Source organism: Stomoxys calcitrans, chromosome 3 (genome assembly GCF_963082655.1).
Source record: "Stomoxys calcitrans chromosome 3, idStoCalc2.1, whole genome shotgun sequence".
NCBI lineage: Eukaryota > Metazoa > Arthropoda > Insecta > Diptera > Muscidae > Stomoxys > Stomoxys calcitrans.
The window spans coordinates 172,404,994-172,425,632 of NC_081554.1; the positions used below are offsets into that span (position 1 = coordinate 172,404,994).

The window sequence follows — 20,639 nt, forward strand, 5'->3', positions numbered from 1 at the left end:
TGATATAGCCCCCATATAGACCGATCCGCCGATTTAGGGTCTTAGGCCCATAAAAGCCACATTTATTATCAGATTTGGCTGAAATTTGGGACAGTGAGTTGTGTTAGTGCCTAATTTCTGCAATTTGGCCCAGATCGGTCCAGATTTGGATATAGCTGCCATATAGACCGATCTCTCGATATAAGGTTTTGGGCCCATAAAAGTCGTATTCATTGTCTGATTTAGCCGAAATTTGAGACAGTGAGTTGTGTTAGGATATTCGACAACTTTCTGCGTTTTGGCCCAGATTGGTCCAGATTTGGATATAGCTGCCATATAGACCGATCTTTCGATATAAGGTTTTGAGGCCATAAAAGACTCAGTTATTGTCCGATGTCGTCGAAATTTTGTACAGTGAGCTGTGTTAGGCTATTCGACAACTTTCTGCATTTTGGCCCAGATTGGTCCAGATTTGGATATAGCTGCCATATAGACCGATCTTTCGATATAAGGTTTTGGGGCCATAAAAGGCTCATTTATTGTCCGATGTCGCCAAAATTTGGGACAGTGAGCTGTGCAAGGCTATTCGACAACTTTCTGCATTTTGGCCCAGATTGGTCCAGGTTTGTATATAGCTGCCATATAGACCGATCTCTCGATTTAAGCTTTTGAGCACACAAAAGGTACATTTATTGTCCGATGTCGCCAAAATTTGGAATAGTGAGTTGTGTTGGCGCCTTCGACATCCTTCTTCAATTTGGCCCAGATCGGTTCAGATTTGGATATAGCTGCCATATAGACCGTTCTCTCGATATAAGGTTTTGGGGGCATAAAAGGCTCATTTATTGTCCGATTTCACGAAATTTGGGGGTGAGTTGTGTTAGACCCTTTAAAATTATTCTTCAATTTGGCTCAGATCGGTCCAGATTTCGAACGATCTCTCGATTTAAAGTCTTGACCCCCATAAAAGGCACATTTATAATCCGATTTCGCTTAAATCTAACACAGTGACTTATGTTAGGCTTTTCGACATCCGTGTCGTATATGGTTCAGATCGATCTATATTTGCATATGGCTACCAAAAAGACCAATATTTTGTTTTGCAAAATTGAACAATGGCTATATGCACCCTCTTTTCAACTTAACCTAACCTATAAAATATACATTTTTTTTAAGTTAATTTTTTAAAACCTTTGTCAAAATTTTCTTTCTATATAACAACTATTTCTCGAAATTGCATTTCTATAGAAAATTTTTCCAAAATTTCATTTCTACAGAAAATTTTGTTCAAATTTCAAAACTATAGCAAATTTGGCATTCTTTAAAACTATTGGTGCTTAAACAATGCAATCTTATATGCAATCTTATCATGCAAAGACAAATTTTCTATATAAACAAAAAACTTTCAGCACGTACAAACTGTCAATCGATCTCGTGCCCATTATAAGCTATAGAACACAAACTAAGAAAAACCAAACTCATACCTATTCATGTAGAATAATTTCATTAAGAAAAATGTCATTAATAAAATGATAACAATGCAATGAAATCGACCTTTTGTGCTGACTTTTTTTAAGCCAAGACTTTCAACTACAGTGAAGAGATAAGAAAGGAGAAAGAAATAGACTTATATGCTGGTATTGAAGACAACTTGTAGTTAAACTCGCAACGTAGGCAGACAAAATCGGTCGTATTAAAGAACAAACAAAAAAACTACAATAAATCTAAAAAGAAGTTTAAGTGAAAAGATGAACATTTTACTAAATTTTATTTGCATTGTTGTCATAGCATTACAAGTAAGTGTTAAAAATGTATAGAAAACTATTTCAATGTGTAAAAATCACAGAGACAGACCGAAAATTAATAAAAAAAAATTTGTGTGCCCAAGTTTATAAAAAAAAATTGCTCGTTAAAACTTCTCTAAACAGTGGTGTCGCTATTCGGCGCGCCGTTCAGATCCGGCAATAAAAGGGAGGACCCTTATCATTGAGCTAAATGAATGAACGGACTGCACTCAGTGATGTGAAAGAAATTACCCTGTTCCTTAATGGAATATTCACGGGAAACTTAGTTTACTATCATAATTTCATATTTTTTTGTCAAAATTTTTTACAAAAAATTTAAAAATTTGTAATAAAACCAATAAGGAAAGGCAAAAGTCGGCGGAGCCGACTATGTATATAATACTCTACACCTAACATCTAAATCTGAAACGACTTATTTCGAACAAATCGTTTGAAAATTGTTGTTTCTATGGCCATATAAGTGCATATCAGGCGATACGTATATATGGGAGCTATATCCAAATCTTATCCGATATTGATGAAATCTTACAGATATTTTAAGATCAGTAACAAAACAATCCGTGCCAAATTTTATGTAGATCGGTTGAAAATTGTAGTTACTAAAGCCATTAAAGTGCAAATCGGGCGATATATATATATATATATATAAATATAACTGGGAGCTATATCTAAATCTGAACTGATTTTGATGAAATCTTGCAGATATATTAAGATCAGTAACAGAACAATTCGTGCCAAATTTTGTGCAGATAGGTTGAAAATTGTTGTTTCTATGGCCATATAAGTGCAAATCGGGCGATATATATAAATGGGAGCTTTATCTAAATCTGACCCATTTTTAACAAAATCAATAACGTTCAAAAAAGTGACATGTGCAAAATTTTGTGACGATTGAACAAATACGACCTGCACTTTGATTACAAGAATATATGGACTCACAGACGGACATGGCTAAATCGAATCAGAAAGTGATTCTGAGTCGATCGGTATACTTATCAATGGGTCTAGCTCTTCTCCAAACTTGCAAACAAATGCACAAACTTATAATACCCTGTACCACAGTGGTGGTGTAGGGCAAATACAATAAAAAGATATAAAAAAATATTTAAAAAAATTTTTAATAAATAAATACATTAAAAAAAATCAAAAAAAAAAAATTTAAAAAATATATAAAAAAAATATAAAAAAATAAAAAATAAATAAAAAATATAAAAAAATATAAAAAAATAAAAAAAATAAAAAATATAAAAAAATTAAAAAAAAAATAAAAAAATTAAAAAAAAATTAAAATAAAATAAAAAATTAAAGTATAACAAAGAATAACAAAAAATATAAAAAAATGACAAAAACTAACAAAAGATAACAAATAAAAAAAATCGGGCAAGCGGTCTATATAGCAACTATATCTAAATTTAGTCCGATCTGAACCATATTTGGGTCGATCCGAAATATATATATACTTTGTAGGGTCGGAAATTGATATTTCGATGTGTTGCAACCGGAATGACTAAATGAATATACTCCCTATCCTACGGTGGTGGATATAAAAAAATTAAAAGGAATATAAAAAATAAGAAAAGGAAAGTTCAAAAAATTAAAAATTAATAAAAAACTAAAAAATTTAAGAAAAAATAAAAAAACAATTAATAAAATCCAAAAAAAAAAAACTAAAATACATAAAAAATATAAATAATAACAAAAATTATAAACTAAAAGAAACTAAAAAACAAAATAAAAAATAATCAAATAAAAAGTTAAAAATAAAGAAAATACAAAATATTAAAAAAAAATAATAAAAAAAATAAAAAATGTAAGCAAATAGAAAAAAAATACAAAAAATAAAGAGAAATTAAGAAATAAAAAAAAATTAAAAAAAAATAAAAAATTAAAACAAAAATAAAAAATTAAAAACAAATAAAAAATTAAAGAAAAATATAAAAAATTAAAAAAAAATAAAAAATTAAGAAAAAACAAAAAATTAAAAAAAAATAAAAAATTGAGAATTGAAAAATTAAGAATTACGAATTAAAAAAAAGTAAAAAAAAATTAAAAACTAAAAAAATAAAAAATTTAAAAATTAAAAAAATAAAATATTAAAAAAATAAAAATTAAAAAAATAAAAATTAAAAAAAAATAAAAATTAAAAAAAAAATAAAATAATAAATAAAAATTAAAAAAAAAACAAAATTTCAAAAAAAAAAAAAAAATTAAAAAAAAATAAAAAAATTAAAAAAAATAAAAAATTTAAAAAAAATAAAAAATTAAAAAAAAAATAAAAAATTAAAAAAAAATAAAAAATTTAAAAAAATAAAAAATTAAAAAAAAAATAAAAAATTTAAAAAAAAATAAAAAAATTAAAAAAAAATAAAAAATTTAAAAAAATAAAAAATTTAAAAAAAAATTTAAAAAAAATAAAAAAAAAAATTAAAAAAAAGTTTAAAAAAAATAAAAATTTAAAATAAAATAAAAGATTAAAAAAATAAAAAATTAAAAAAAAAATAAAAAAATTAAAAAAAAAAATAAAAAATTAAAAAAAAAATAAAAATTAAAAAAAAATAAAAAATAAAAAATTAAAAAAAAATCATTGAGCTAAATGAATCATTGAGCTAAATGAATGAACGGACTGCACTCAGTGATGTGAAAGAAATTACCCTGTTCCTTAATGGAATATTCACGGGAAACTTAGTTTACTATCATAATTTCATATTTTTTTGTCAAAATTTTTTACAAAAAATTTAAAAATTTGTAATAAAACCAATAAGGAAAGGCAAAAGTCGGCGGAGCCGACTATGTATATAATACTCTACACCTAACATCTAAATCTGAAACGACTTATTTCGAACAAATCGTTTGAAAATTGTTGTTTCTATGGCCATATAAGTGCATATCAGGCGATACGTATATATGGGAGCTATATCCAAATCTTATCCGATATTGATGAAATCTTACAGATATTTTAAGATCAGTAACAAAACAATCCGTGCCAAATTTTATGTAGATCGGTTGAAAATTGTAGTTACTAAAGCCATTAAAGTGCAAATCGGGCGATATATATATATATATATAAATATAACTGGGAGCTATATCTAAATCTGAACTGATTTTGATGAAATCTTGCAGATATATTAAGATCAGTAACAGAACAATTCGTGCCAAATTTTGTGCAGATAGGTTGAAAATTGTTGTTTCTATGGCCATATAAGTGCAAATCGGGCGATATATATAAATGGGAGCTTTATCTAAATCTGACCCATTTTTAACAAAATCAATAACGTTCAAAAAAGTGACATGTGCAAAATTTTGTGACGATTGAACAAATACGACCTGCACTTTGATTACAAGAATATATGGACTCACAGACGGACATGGCTAAATCGAATCAGAAAGTGATTCTGAGTCGATCGGTATACTTATCAATGGGTCTAGCTCTTCTCCAAACTTGCAAACAAATGCACAAACTTATAATACCCTGTACCACAGTGGTGGTGTAGGGCAAATACAATAAAAAGATATAAAAAAATATTTAAAAAAATTTTTAATAAATAAATACATTAAAAAAAATCAAAAAAAAAATTTAAAAAATATATAAAAAAATATAAAAAAATATAAAAAAAATATAAAAAAATAAAAAATAAATAAAAAATATAAAAAAATATAAAAAAATAAAAAATATAAAAAAATTAAAAAAAAAAAATAAAAAAATTAAAAAAAAATTAAAATAAAATAAAAAATTAAAGTATAACAAAGAATAACAAAAAATATAAAAAAATGACAAAAACTAACAAAAGATAACAAATAAAAAAAATCGGGCAAGCGGTCTATATAGCAACTATATCTAAATTTAGTCCGATCTGAACCATATTTGGGTCGATCCGAAATATATATATACTTTGTAGGGTCGGAAATTGATATTTCGATGTGTTGCAACCGGAATGACTAAATGAATATACTCCCTATCCTACGGTGGTGGATATAAAAAAATTAAAAGGAATATAAAAAATAAGAAAAGGAAAGTTCAAAAAATTAAAAATTAATAAAAAACTAAAAAATTTAAGAAAAAATAAAAAAACAATTAATAAAATCCAAAAAAAAAAAACTAAAATACATAAAAAATATAAATAATAACAAAAATTATAAACTAAAAGAAACTAAAAAACAAAATAAAAAATAATCAAATAAAAAGTTAAAAATAAAGAAAATACAAAATATTAAAAAAAAATAATAAAAAAAATAAAAAATGTAAGCAAATAGAAAAAAAATACAAAAAATAAAGAGAAATTAAGAAATAAAAAAGAATTAAAAAAAAATAAAAAATTAAAACAAAAATAAAAAATTAAAAACAAATAAAAAATTAAAGAAAAATATAAAAAATTAAAAAAAAATAAAAAATTAAGAAAAAACAAAAAATTAAAAAAAAATAAAAAGTTGAGAATTGAAAAATTAAGAATTACGAATTAAAAAAAAGTAAAAAAAAATTAAAAACTAAAAAAATAAAAAATTTAAAAATTAAAAAAATAAAATATTAAAAAAATAAAAATTAAAAAAATAAAAATTAAAAAAAAATAAAAATTAAAAAAAAAATAAAATAATAAATAAAAATTAAAAAAAAACAAAATTTCAAAAAAAAAAAAATTAAAAAAAAATAAAAAAATTAAAAAAAATAAAAAATTTAAAAAAAATAAAAAATTAAAAAAAAAATAAAAAATTAAAAAAAAAATAAAAAATTTAAAAAAATAAAAAATTAAAAAAAAAATAAAAAATTTAAAAAAAAATAAAAAAATTTAAAAAAAATAAAAAATTTAAAAAAATAAAAAATTTAAAAAAAAATTTAAAAAAAAAAAAAAAAAAAAATTAAAAAAAAGTTTAAAAAAAATAAAAATTTAAAATAAAATAAAAGATTAAAAAAATAAAAAATTAAAAAAAAAATAAAAAAATTAAAAAAAAATAAAAAATTAAAAAAAAAATAAAAAAATAAAAAATTAAAAAAAAAAAATAAAAAATAAAAAATTAAAAAAAAATTAAAGGAAAATAAAAAAAAAACAAAAAAAAAAGTCAAATGCTTCTAGCAACAACACACTTTTTCTGACTTTAAAATGTTTTTAGCTATATATTCTTTGAATAGAAAGCATTAAACAATGGTCTAAAGCCGGGCAATATCCTGCAATGAAATCTCAAATAAAAAAGTAAAAAATAAAAAAATAAAAATTACAAAAAAAACTTAAGGCCATGGGTCTGGAAATATTAAGCACACTACTACTTGTGCCCAACACGCTCTATAATCTTAAAAAATTTAAATTTTGAGTTGAAATATGGCACAGAGCCGTGTTTCCTTCCTATGCAGGTTAAGTTGTTAAATGGGACAAATCGGACCAAATTAAACCATGGTTCTCCTCAAATAGGTAGATTTTCTCACATTGAAAATATATGGGGAAACCTCGTTGCAAAACACGAGATTTCCGAAATCTCGTCGCAAATCTAGATTTGCTCCAAGTGGAAACATGGTTTTAGTGTTTTTAGTCTATTAACCCCGCATTTGTTATCTGATAAAGGTGAAATCAGAAAATTTGGCCCACATCGACCCAGATTTGGATATATTTTAGCTGTCATATAGACCGATCTCTCGATTTAAGGTTTGGGGGTCATAAAAGGCGCATTTATTGTCCGATGTCGCTGAAATTTTGGACAGTGAGTTAAGTTAAGCCCCTCGACATACTTCTGCAATATGCCACTGATCGGTCCAGATTTGGATATAGCTGCCATATAGACCGATCTCTCGATTTAAGGCTGTGGGCTCATAAAAGGCGCATTTATTGTCTGATGTCGCCGAAATTTTGGACAGTGAGTTGTGTTAGGACCTTCGACATCCTTCTTCAATTTGGCCCAGATCGGTCGGGATTGGGATATAGCTGCCATATAAGCCGATCTCTCGATTTAAGGTCTTGCACCCATAAAAGACGCATTTATTGTCCGATTTCGCCGAAATTTGGGACAGTGAGTTGTGTAAGGCTCTTCGACATTTTTCTGAAACATGGTCCAAATCGGTCCAGATTTGGATATAGCTACTATATAGACAGATATCTCGATTTAAAATCGTGGCTCCATAAAAGGAGCATTTATAATCCGATTTCACTGAAATTTGACACAGTGACTTATGTTAGGCTTTTTGACATCCGTGTAGTATAGATCGGTTTATTTTTAGATATAGCTCCTACTAAAGAGACGAATATTTTGTTATACAAAATTGAACAATGACTTGTACATGTTAGTATTTGGTCCAAAACGAAACATATTTCGATATAGCTGCTATGGGGCATAAGGTATGCATTTTTCACCGGATTTTGGCGAAATTTGGTTTCCATATATACCCGAGGTGGTGGGTATCCAAAGTTCGGCCCGACCGGAATTATTTATATAATTTTTTTATTTTTACAAAAAATATATAATTTGTTTATATTATTAAGTTTTTCTGTAATTTAAACTTTTTTCCATCTTTCAGTTAACCTGGGCTGCTCCAATGCCTGAAACCACTACCAATGGTCCAATTAAGGCTAGTTACTATCAAAAACGTTATGACATATTCGATTCAATCCTTAAGGAAATAAACAATAGCACAGCCTCCAGCATTATGGCCATGACCACAACCCATGCCAGCATACTAAAAGACTACAATGAATGGCTGACCACCCATAAAGGTGATATTGACGCAGATAAATTAAAACTCCATGAAATTATGGCTGAAAATCTTAAGACTTTTGTTAAAACCAAAGAGAGCTTACAAAACGATCCTCACAATTGTGAATTGCAACGAAAAATGCAAACAACATTCTTTACCGTTGAAAATACCCGCAACACAATCGGTGACAAGGAAGTCAATCAGATATGGAAAACTCACCAGAAGGATGTCGAAAATATGAATGATGAAGCAGAAAAAAAGGCATTTTCAGAGAGATTTTTTCCCGTATTGGAAAAGGAATTTGAAAGTTTTCTACAAATGCTAGACGATGCAGGAAAGGAGGATAATAAGGCGTTTATAAAATGGTACAAGAACTTCCAGTCGAAAACTGATCTTGACGAAAAGTTTGAGGAGTTTGAAGAAATCCAAGATCTATATGAAGAAGAATTGGAAAGAGAAACCAAAGCTGGAGAGGTAAATTGTCGATTGCTGGCCAATCTCGAATGGCAAGAAGAAATTCTTAGAGGTGTTCTTACCGCAATTGCATCGGCTTTCAAGGCTTTGGGAAATGCTTTAGAGAAAAAATCGAACTAAAATAAAATGGATTTCTTTACAAAATACAATTGCTAAAAAAACTTAATAAATTGTTAATAATTTTTGTAATTTTTATAAAATAAAAAGAAAATGAAAGTCTTTCATTTCTATAGGAAATTTTATTCTAAATTTGAACTGTTATCAAAATTTCATTGCTAGGAAATTTTGTCAAAATTTTTTTCTTAAACATTTTTCTCTAAATTTCTTTTCTATGGCAGATTTTGTCAAAATTTTCTTTCTAAAGCAATTTTATCAAAATTTTCTAAAAATTTTGTCAAAACTTCTTTTCTTTACAAATATTGTCAAAATTTGTCTTAATATACTTGCAACATTTTGTCAAGATTTCTTTGATTTGAGAAAACGAAAATACAGCATAGAACGACAAACAAATAGGACACCGCAGATCTCATGAGCTGCACAATACAAGGGAGCTCCAATAGAGACCACAATAAACCCGGCCTCGCACACGGATGACCGACACCACAAGATTTTCATTGCAAAATCTTTGCAATCAAAAACAACAAAGGGTGTAAAAACTAGAGGTGTGCACGTGTGTCCTGAACAGGGATGGAAAATCCAACATTTTAAATAGTACTAAAAAGGTACATTTTGGTACGAAAGGGTACTTCTTGTTTTGCATAATTATTTCAAAAATTTTCGAACGCAGAAATCGAAAGTTTCTTCTGGAAAAATGCTGCCCTACCGATTACTGATTATACTGTCTCGACTGTCTCGGCGACTCGTGCATAAGGATTTTTTAAATATGGACTGATATTGTCCCCCAAAAAATTCCAAACGACCAGCATACGGCGAATTCAACATTCGGACGGATATAATTCGATCGAATGACTAACAAGCGAATATCACTATTTTAGCTTGATGTATTTCCTAAATAAAGAAATACTTGTCGGTAAAAAAAAGCTAAAAACATCCGAATACTTAAAAAAAAATTCTTAACACATCAAAGGGTACTAAATCGTTCACAAGAGTACCACGGTACTCTTCAGGTGGACAAAGTACCGCAAAAAGTACTAAAGTATTGACTTTTCCATCCCTGGTCGTGAACAACGCGTGAGTCACGTGATTCGTGATGGAGCGTAAGCGTGATTGAATTAAAATTATTTGTGCGTGAGCGTGAATCCCGACTCACAATGCTAATCATGACACACGAGAAAATCGCGATTTCTTAATGCATCAAAGGTACTAAATTGGTCACGAAAGTACCACGGTACTCTCCGGTTGGAAAAAGTACTGAAAAAAGTGCAAAAGTACTGACTTTTCCATCCCTGGTCGTGAACAACGCGTGAGTCACGTGATTCGTGATGGAGCGTAAGCGCGATTGAATTAAAATTATTAATGCGTGAGCGTGAATCACGACTCACAAAGCTAATCACGACTCAAGAGAAAATCACGAATGACGAGATATCACGACTCACGAGAAAATCACGACTTCTTAACGCATCAAAGGGTACTAAATCGGTCACGGGGTACCACGGTACTCTTCGGGAGGACAAAGAACTGAAAAAAGTGCTAGTACTGACTTTTCCTTCCCTGGTCGTGAACCACGTGTGAGTCACGTGATTCGTGCGTAAGCGTAAATGAATTAAAATTATTCGTGCTTGAATCACGACTTATAACGCTAATCACGACTTACGAGAAAATCACGAAAGGGCGAGATATCACTACTCACGAGAAAATCACAACTTATTAACGCATCAAAATATACTAAATCAGTCACGAGGGTACCACGGTACTTTTCGGGTGGATAAAGTACTAAAAAAGAGTACAAAAGTACTGACTTTTCATCCCTGGTCGTGAACAACGAGATTCTTGATGGAACGTAAGCGTGATTGAATTAAAATTATTCGTGCGTGAGCGTGAATCACAACTCACGGCTTACGACAAAATCACGTACGACGAGATATCACGACTTACGAAAAAATTACGACTTCTTAACACTTCAAAGGCTACTACATCGGTCACGGGGCAACCACGGTACTCTTCGGGTGGACAAAGTACTAAAAAAAGTACTAAAGTACTGACTTTTCCATCCCTGATCGTGAACCAGTCGTGAGTCACGTGATTCGTGATCGTGCGTAAGCATGATTTAATTAAAATTATTCGTGCGTGAATCACAACTCACAACGCTAATCACGACAAAAGCACGACTCACGAGAAAATCACGACTTTTTAACACATCAAAGAGTACTAAATCGGTTAACGGGGTACCACGGTACTCTTCGGGTGAACAAAGTACTGAAAAAAGTACTAAAGTACTGACTTTTTCATCTCTGGTCGTGAATCACGCATGAGTCACGTGATTCGCGATCGTGCGTAAGCGTGATTGAATTAAAATTATTCGTGCGTGAATCACGACTTATAACGCTATTTACGACTTACGAGAAAATCACGAAAGGACGAGATATCACGACTCACGAAAAAATCATGACATATTAACGTATCAAAATATACTAAATCAGTCACGAGGGTACCACGGTACTCTTCGGGTGGACAAAGTACTGAAAAAAGTAATGAAGTACTGACTTTTCATCCCTGGTCGTAAACAACTGACTTTTCATCCCTGTCGTGAGTCACGTGATTCGTGATGGAGCGTAAGCGTGATTGAATTAAAATTATTCGTGCGTGGGCATGAATCACGACTCACAACGCTAATTTCGACTCACGAGAAAATCACGAAAGGAAGAGATATCACGACTCACGAGAAAATCACGAGTTATTAACGCATCAAAATGTACTAAATCAGTCACCAGGGTAGGACAAAGTACTGAAAAAAGTAGTAAAGTACTGACTTTTCATCCCTGGTCGTAAACAACTGACTTTTCATCCCTGGTCGTGAGTCACGTGATTCGTGAAGGAGCGTAAGCGTGATTGAATTAAAATTATTCGTGCGTGAGCGTGAATCACGACTCACAACATTAATCACGACTTAAGAAAAAATCACAAACGACGAGATATCACGAAAAACACGACTTAGGGTTGACATTCAATTCTGCTTTCGGAAAAATCGCTAAAACGTCTGTTCTTCGTGCGAAATATGACACCACCATAGGATGGGGTTATACTAATCTAGTCACTCCGTTTGTAACACCTCGAAATATTGACCATCTCGACTCCCTGAGTCGATCTAGCCATGTCCGTCCTTCCGTCTGTCGAAATCACGATAGCGGCCAAACGCGTAAGGCTAGCCTTGAAAATTGCACAGATACTTAATATTGATGTAGGTCGAGGGATTGGATATAGCTCCCATATAAACCGATCTCCCGATTTGACTTCTTGAGCCCCTGGAAGCCACAGTTTTTGTCCGATTTGGATGAAATCTTGCACGACTTCCAACAACTGTGCTGAGTACCGTCCAAATCGGTGCTGAGTACCGTCCAACCTGATATAGCTCCCATATAAACCGATCTCCCGATTTCACTTACAAGCTGCAATTTCTGTCTGATTTAGCTACGATTTTGCACATAGTGTTCTGCTATGTCTTCCAACAACTGTGCCGAGTACCGTCCAAATCGGTCAAGAACATGATACAGCTTCCATATAAACCGATTTCCCAATTTGATTTCTTGAGCCCTTACAAGCCGCAATTTTTGTCCGATTTGGCTGATTTTGAGCACATAGTGTTCTGTTATGACTTCCAAAAACTGTGCCGAGTACCGTCCAAGTGGGTCAAGAACTTGATACAGCTTTCATATAAACCGATCTCAAGATAGTGTTCTGTTGTGACTTCCAACCGAGTACCGTCCAAATCGGTCTATAACCTGATATAGCTCCCATTTGATCTCCCGATTTGATTTCTTAAGCCCTTACAAGATGCAATTTTTGTCCGATTTGGCTAAAATTTCGCATGTAGTGTTCTGTTACGACTTCTAACAACTCTGCCCAGTACGGTTCAAAACGGTCTATAACCTGATATGGGTCCCATATAAACTGATCTACCGATTTGACTTCTTGAGCCCTTACAAGCCGCAATTTTGTCCGATTTGGGTGAAATTGAGCATATAGTGATTTCCTAAGACTTCTCAGTCATTGTGTCTGTCATGACAAGTCACTGTCTGATCGGAAAAAATGCTGATAGACTGAAGGTTGCCAGTAAGGACTTTTGCAGAAGCTGTGAGGACGTCGAGGAAAAGAGACTGTCCCGCACATTTTAGGATTTCATTTCTTTAAGAATTTGTGTGATTTAGCGAATGTGAACATTCGCAATTTGTTATAAGAACTAGAAGGCATCTTCCTTCTTCTGCACCTGCAGACTGCAACTTTAACCTTACCCAAACTTGGTTGAAATCGAATCAATCGTAGTTATTATACCCTCCACCATAGGATGGGGGGTATACTAATTTCGTCATTCTGTTTGTAACTACTCGAAATATTCGTCTGAGACCCCATAAAGTATATATATTCTTGATCGTCGCGAAATTTTATGTCGATCTAGCCATGTCCGTCCGTCCGTCTGTCTGTCGAAAGCACGCTAACTTCCGAAGGAGTAGAGCTAGCCGCTTGAAATTTTGCACAAATACTTCTTATTAGTGTAGGTCGGTTGGTATTGTAAATGGGCCTTATCGGTCCATGTTTTGATATAGCTGCCATATAAACCGATCTTGGGTCTTGACTTCTTGAACATCTAGAAGGCGCAAATCTTATCCGATTGGAATGAAATTTTGCACGACGTATTTTGTTATGATATCCAACAATTGTGCCAAATATGGTTTAAATCGGTACATAACCTGATATAGCTGCCATATAAACCGATCTTGGGTCTTGACTTCTTGAGCCTCTAGAGTGCGCAATTCGTATCCGATTTGAATCAAATTTTGCATGACGTATTTTGTTATGATATCCAACAATTGTGCCAAATATGGTTGAAATCGATCCATAACCTGATATAGCTGCTATATAAACCGATCTTTGGTGTTGACTTCTTGAACCTCTAGAAGGCGCAAATCTTATCCGATTGGAATGAAATTTTGCACGACGTATTTTGTTATGATATCCAACAATTGTGCAAAGTATGGTTCAAATCGGCTCATAATCTGGTATAGCTGTCATATAAACCGATCTAGGGTCTTGACTTCTTGAGCCTCTGGAGGGCGCAATTATCGTCCGATTTAACTGAAATTTTGCACGTAGTGTTTTGAAATTACTGTCAACAACTGTGCTAAGTATGATTCAAATCCATTCATAATCTGGTATAGCTGTCATATAAACCGATCTTGGAACTTGACTTCTTGAGCCAATTGAGGGCGCAATTCTCATCCGATTTGGCTGAAATTTTGTACAAGGGCTTCTCTAATGACCTTTAACATACGTGTCTAGTATGGTCTGAATCGATCAATAGCTTGATACAGCTCTTATGTAAACCTCTCTCCCGATTTTACTTCTTGAGCCCCTACAAGGCGCAATTCTTATCCGAATGAACTGAAATATTACACAATGACTTCTACAATGTCAATCAGCATTCCTTTATGGTCCGAATCGGACTATAACTTGATATAGCTCCAATAGGATAACAGTTCTTTTTCAATATTCTATGTTTGTCTAAAAAGAGATACCGCGCATAGAACTCGACAAATGCGATCAATGGTGGAGGGTATATAAGATTCGGCCCGGCCGAACTTAGCACGCTCTTACTTGTTCTCTTTTCATTTTATAGTGAAATGTATTTTAGTGACCTTTTAGCCGATCTTAACATGGATTTTATTTGTTGTACATCATACTTGCTGCCATCAAAGCTACTGGTGATCTTTTGGCGTATTATTAATTAAATTTATTACATCATAGATAGCTTGGTTTTGTTTTTTTTTTCTTGCTCTAGTACCAGCCACACTTGTGGATCAGAGAATCGATTTACACCTCATATGGAAACAGGCAAACACAATGTTTTCTTGAAATTTCTGAATTTAAACGAAATGTGAAGATCATGTTCATCATCATCATCATCATCGTCGACAATGACACTGCTGTCATCATTTTCTTGCTTAGGCCATAGATAAAGTCAAACGATTGTGATAAGAAAAAGTTCGGTGGAGGGCAAGATCTTTGCCAATTCTAATGATTAAATGTTTGGATTGTTCTTATTTAGTGTAGAGAGAATATTTTACACTTTTTGAAAAATGCTATTAAAATGGAATTGTATGGCACGCTTTTTAATGGAAATGAATAAAGATCTACCTACCGCCCAGAAGAGGGGGTTATTTTAATTTTGTCATACTATTTTGGATATGGCTGCCGAAAATGGTTTTCCATTTGCAAAGAAAAATTTCCGATCATTGAGCTCGTAAATAAATTCGGTACAAGTACAACATACCAACGTAGGGCCCTTGAAGCCTTCACACCTAAGGCGGCTGATGAGTAATTCTAAAGCAAATTACGAAACGCGTCCCATCGTTGGTTGGTGAGGCCGTTGCCGTTGTCTAGCGTTCGAAGCCACCAATACAGCTTCCAACAGATGCACAGAATTATGTGTATACCATGGGAGTAGTGTAATTTGTGTAGACAAAAAATCTGTCATTACACAAAAACACACGCATTGAGAGAAGTACAGCTAATAGGCAGGTTTGTCGAGCGTGATTAATGTGATATTTATATCATAGAGGCGTTTTCGCAAAAAATTCGTTTCAAGTACAACATACCAAAATACGGCCCTTGAAGCCATCAGACCTAATACGGCCGATGAGTAACTCTAAACCAAATTACAAAACGCGTCCCACAATGGTTGGTGTATGTCGCGATCTCTGGCTTTCCGTTTCCATTTGCAAAGAAAAATCTTTGATCATTGAGCTCGTCTCGAAAGAGAAACAAACAAAAATTAATGATCTTCGCCCTTACAGGCAAAAAACTTGAAAATTAAAACATGGTTATAAGGGTGAACTCTTTGCCAAAATCCAGGATTCGGCGTAATTTAAATATCTGGCCTATCAGTTTAGAAACAACAATTATCTCGTTGGCTCTAGATTTTCGTCTCTTACATTGTATGTTCAACAATATTTTTATGCGATGAGAACGAGTCTTAATCTTCTGCACTTCGCCTCAAATATTTCAGCAGGCAAGCTATTGTCTCCTGCTGCCTTGTAGTTCTTAAGCAGGGCAACTGTTACGAGGGCCTTCTAATGGCTAGTTGGTGTACATTCTACATGCATTGTCATGACTCATAAGTAATTGGTTCAAAGGTGTGCTTATTGCCTGGTATGGTATTGCTTGGTATGTTATGGGAAACATTTTCTATTCATAGTCTAAGCACACTGCCTGCAACTGTTATCACATTTCCTGAGTTGTCTCTGCAGGCACTAAAGTCTTCCCTGCCCTGTATGCCATATTTCGCAACATAGGGCAGTTTGGTACTTAAATCATTTGCGTCGATCGGCAATATAAGAGGCTTCCTTATTCTCTCCCTTCGCGATGCAAATATTTGAATATAACTTTACTTTGGGGGTGTCCTAGACATAGAAGAGTCTTTGTAATAATGTGTCTCTCCACTATTGCGTATCTCGTTCAGAAAGAGTTGGATGGGCAAATGCCAAGGGAGTTTACAAAGGTTAATGTGCTTGCTTAATGCAAATAGGCTTAGTATCACAATAGGTTAAAGTGATTACCGAGTCTGATTGCAGGCTGCCACCAAAACCTAACCAATCTCAATCCTTAGTATCATAATAGGTTAATGTGACTTACCGAGTCTGATTGCAGGCGGCCACTAAAACCTAACCTATCTCAATCCCAGAAAGACTGATCTGGTACTTTTTACCTTTAGTCTTAATGTGAGTGCTTTCTGGGGACCAACTGTGATTGATGTTTTCAGTGGCACTTTTCTGGATTCTTGTGGTGTGATTCTTGACGAGAAACTGAACTGTAGAAGGAACGTCGAGGAAAGACTGAGAAGGTAACTAAATCGCCTTGCTTCTGTCGCAACTCAATAGGTAAGATGCAGGGCTTAGGCTGGCGGCAAACACATGTTTACTTTGGTTGTTCGGAGGAATGAGAGGATAATAGATACCGCGGCGGTGCTGACCTTTCGATCATAATCTTGCACCTACATACTACAACCTACATAGTCATATATGCGTGGGTATGGTGGAGTCGGAAAACTGGCATTCCTCGTACTATGGAAATTTTTCTGCTCTGCTGGACACAGATTATGTATCCTTCATGTTGACGAACAGGATTCTCTGGGCAGTGGATACTCCACATTTCCCAGGATGCCCTAATGGTTGGCGAGCAACTATGTGGCTTACTTGCTAGCCAGGAATGAATCTCTCGTTTTCAAGTACAGCCGAAACCCCATAACTGTATAACGCTTTAGTGAAAAGTCCCGCTTAAGTCAAACTTGATGGGCAGAACCATTCATTATTGTAGTTATGCAATGCAATTGAACTCGCTTCACTGAAAATACCGCTATACTCAAAAAGTTCTTATACCCCAAATTCTGTTCTGTTATATGAAGCTGAAATCGCATAAGTGAAAAGGTTATTTTCATGGGAAACTATCCCGAATCGGAAAAATGTGTGACATCATTAAAATTTGCAAAAACAAATGTTGATACTTCGCTAATGATTGTCTCCGACTTTTTGAGAACTCTACCAAGCATAACTCTTTTTCAACTCAATTTATTTCATACAAAAATCCACGTAAAAATTAGCTTTCCCATATGCTTATATCGCTTAACTGTAAATGAATTGCACTTATCCGAACTTCACTTAACTGGGAATTACGGAGAAGTAAAACCAAGTTTATGAATTTTTAGCGTTTTTAGTGGGAAGCCACCGTAGCGCAGAGGTTAGCATGTCCGCCTATGACGCTGAACGCCTGGGTTCGAATCCTGGTGAGATCATCAGAAAAACATTTTCAACGGTGGTTTTCCCCTCCTAATGCTGGCAACATTTGGGAGGTACTATATCATGTAAAACTTCTCTCTAAAGAGGTGTCGCACTGCGGCACGCCGTTCGGACTCGGCTTTGAAAAGGAGGCCCCTTATCATTGAGCTTAGAACTTGAATCGGACTGCACTTATTGATGTGTGAGAAGTTTGCCCCTGTTTCTTAGTGGAATGTTCATGGGCAAAATTTGAATTTGCATTTTTGCTTTTTTTTTATCCGGTTTCGACTGTATAACAGTTTATCACTTTAAACAAGTGCTATATTATTCTATCATAACTGTGTACTAGCAGTGCTTCGAAGTGCTATCGTTATTTGGTACAACATTCTAAAAAAAAGAGTATACCACTTTGAAGAAATGAAATTAATATTTCATCATAAAAACATATTACATTAGCAAGTGTTGAATGATTCTAGTGTAACAGCATAGCACATTGTAAACGTCTTTCAAATCCTAGTATAACCGTATAAAAACTTGATCAAGTGTTATGTAATCTTTAAACAAGTTCTATCTTGTCCCAGTTACATTATAACACTTTCAAAATGTGCTACCTTATAATAATAGAACACTACAATGTGCGTCATTATCCTAGTATATCAGTATAATGTGTTTCATTATCCTAGTATAATAGTATTTTCTTCCTTATTCTAGTATAACACTTAAACCAAGTGCTATCTAATCATAGTATAACACTTGGCGTGTTACCTTTTATTTGTGTAGCAGTATAACACATTAAATAAATGCTTTTTTTATCCTAATATAACAGTATAAAACTTTAAACAAGTGTTATCTAATCCTAGTGTAAAAGTATAACACTTTAAACAAGCCCACTTGTCCTAGAAACGGTACACAACTTTCAAAATATGCTACCTTCTCCTTGTATAACAGTATAATGTGCGTCCTCCTGCTAGTATTACAGTATAACCTGCTACTTTATTCCAGTATAGCACTTAAAACAAATGCTATCTTATCATAGTATAACACTTTAATAAAGATCTTTGTTATGCAAGCAAAACAATAAAAACTTTGCACAAGTGATACCTTATATTAGTATAGCAGTACAACACATTAAATAAATGCAATATTATCCTAATATAGCAGTAAAAAAATTTAAATAAATGTTTTCTAATCCTAGCATAACAACCTTATCCTAGTTTAACTCTTTAAACAAGAGCTACCTGATCATAGTTTAACACTTTCAAAAAGAACTATGTTATAATAGAAAAACAATATAACACTTTGCACAAATATTATCTTATATTTGTGTAGAAGTATAAAAAATGCTTTATTGTCCTAATATAATAGTATAAGATGTTTAACAAGTGTTATATAATCCTAGTAGCACAGTTTAACACTTTAAACAATTTCCATCTTGTTCTAGTTACGATATAAAACTTTCAAAATGTGCCACCTTATCCTAGTATAACAGTATAATATGGTACCTGAGTCTTGCATAACAATATAATGTGCTTCCTTATCCTAGTATGACTGCATAATGTACTACCTTCTCCTAGTATAATGTATAATGTGGTACCTTATCATAGTATAACACATTAAACAAGTGCTATCTTATCATAGTATAACACTTTAAAAAAGATCAATGTTATCCAAGCAAAACAGTATAACACTTTGCACAAATATTATCTTATATTTGTGTGGAGGTATTACACATTAAATAAATGGTTTTTTATTCTAATATAACAGTATAACACTTTAAACAATGTCTATCATGTTCAAGTTACGGTATAAAACTTTCAAAATGTGCTACCTTATCCTAGTATTACTGTTCTAATCCTAGTAGAACAGTAAAATTTGCTTCGCTATCCTAGTATAATAGTTTTATTTGCTATATTATCCCAGCAAAACGATTTAGACAATTGCTGGTTTATAGTATAACACTTTGAAAAAAACTATCTTGTTCCAGCAAAACAGTATAACACTTTTCACAAGTGTTAGCTTGTAATTGTGTCGCAGTTTTACACATTAATATAACAGTATACAACTTTTAACAAGTGTTATGTAATCCTAGTATAACATTATAACACTTTAAACAAGTTATATCTTGTCCTTGTAACGGTATAATACTTTCAAAATAAATCCTATATTAAGTAAACGCTATATTTTCCTTATATAATATAAAACTTTAAGCAAGTGCTATTGGATCCTAGTATAACGTTTTGCACTTTGAACAAGTTCTATCTTAGCCCAGTACAACTGTAAAAAATCTTGAACCGAGTGCTATATGATTTTGGTGTTACAGCGTACAACTTAGATGCTAGTAAAACAGAGTTTAAAACTTTGAACAAGAGTTAAATGATTCTAGTTAACAGCACATCCACTTGAAAATGCGCCATCTTATCCAAGTATAAGAGTAAAAAACTTATATCACTTAGAACTAGTGGTATATTATTCTAGTATAACAGTAAAGAACTTTGAATAAGTGTTATATGAAATATTCAAAATTTGCTACCTTATACTAGTATAACACTATAATGTGCTACGTTATACTAATATAATAGTATAATGTGCTTCCTTATCCTCGTATAATAGTATAATATGCTACCTTATTCTAGTATAATAGTATCCTAGAATAACAGTTTAATACTTTAAACATGTGCTATGCTATATAACACATTGAAACAATTTCATATTCTTAAAAAAACTGTATAACACTTCAAAGAGTCTTTATAACACTTTGAAGTT

At 32.3% G+C, this 20,639-nt stretch overlaps 1 protein-coding gene across 1 annotated transcript; it reads left to right on the top strand.

The window, feature by feature from the left end:
• Positions 1 to 1,621: 1,621 nt before the first annotated feature.
• Positions 1,622 to 9,056, top strand: LOC106087708 (uncharacterized). The gene is made up of 2 exons (XM_013252849.2): positions 1,622 to 1,775; positions 8,281 to 9,056. Exons 1-2 carry the CDS (start codon positions 1,728 to 1,730, stop codon positions 9,049 to 9,051), a joined length of 819 nt encoding a protein of 272 aa, XP_013108303.2. The 5' UTR covers positions 1,622 to 1,727; the 3' UTR covers positions 9,052 to 9,056.
• The last annotated feature ends 11,583 nt before the right edge of the window (positions 9,057 to 20,639 follow it).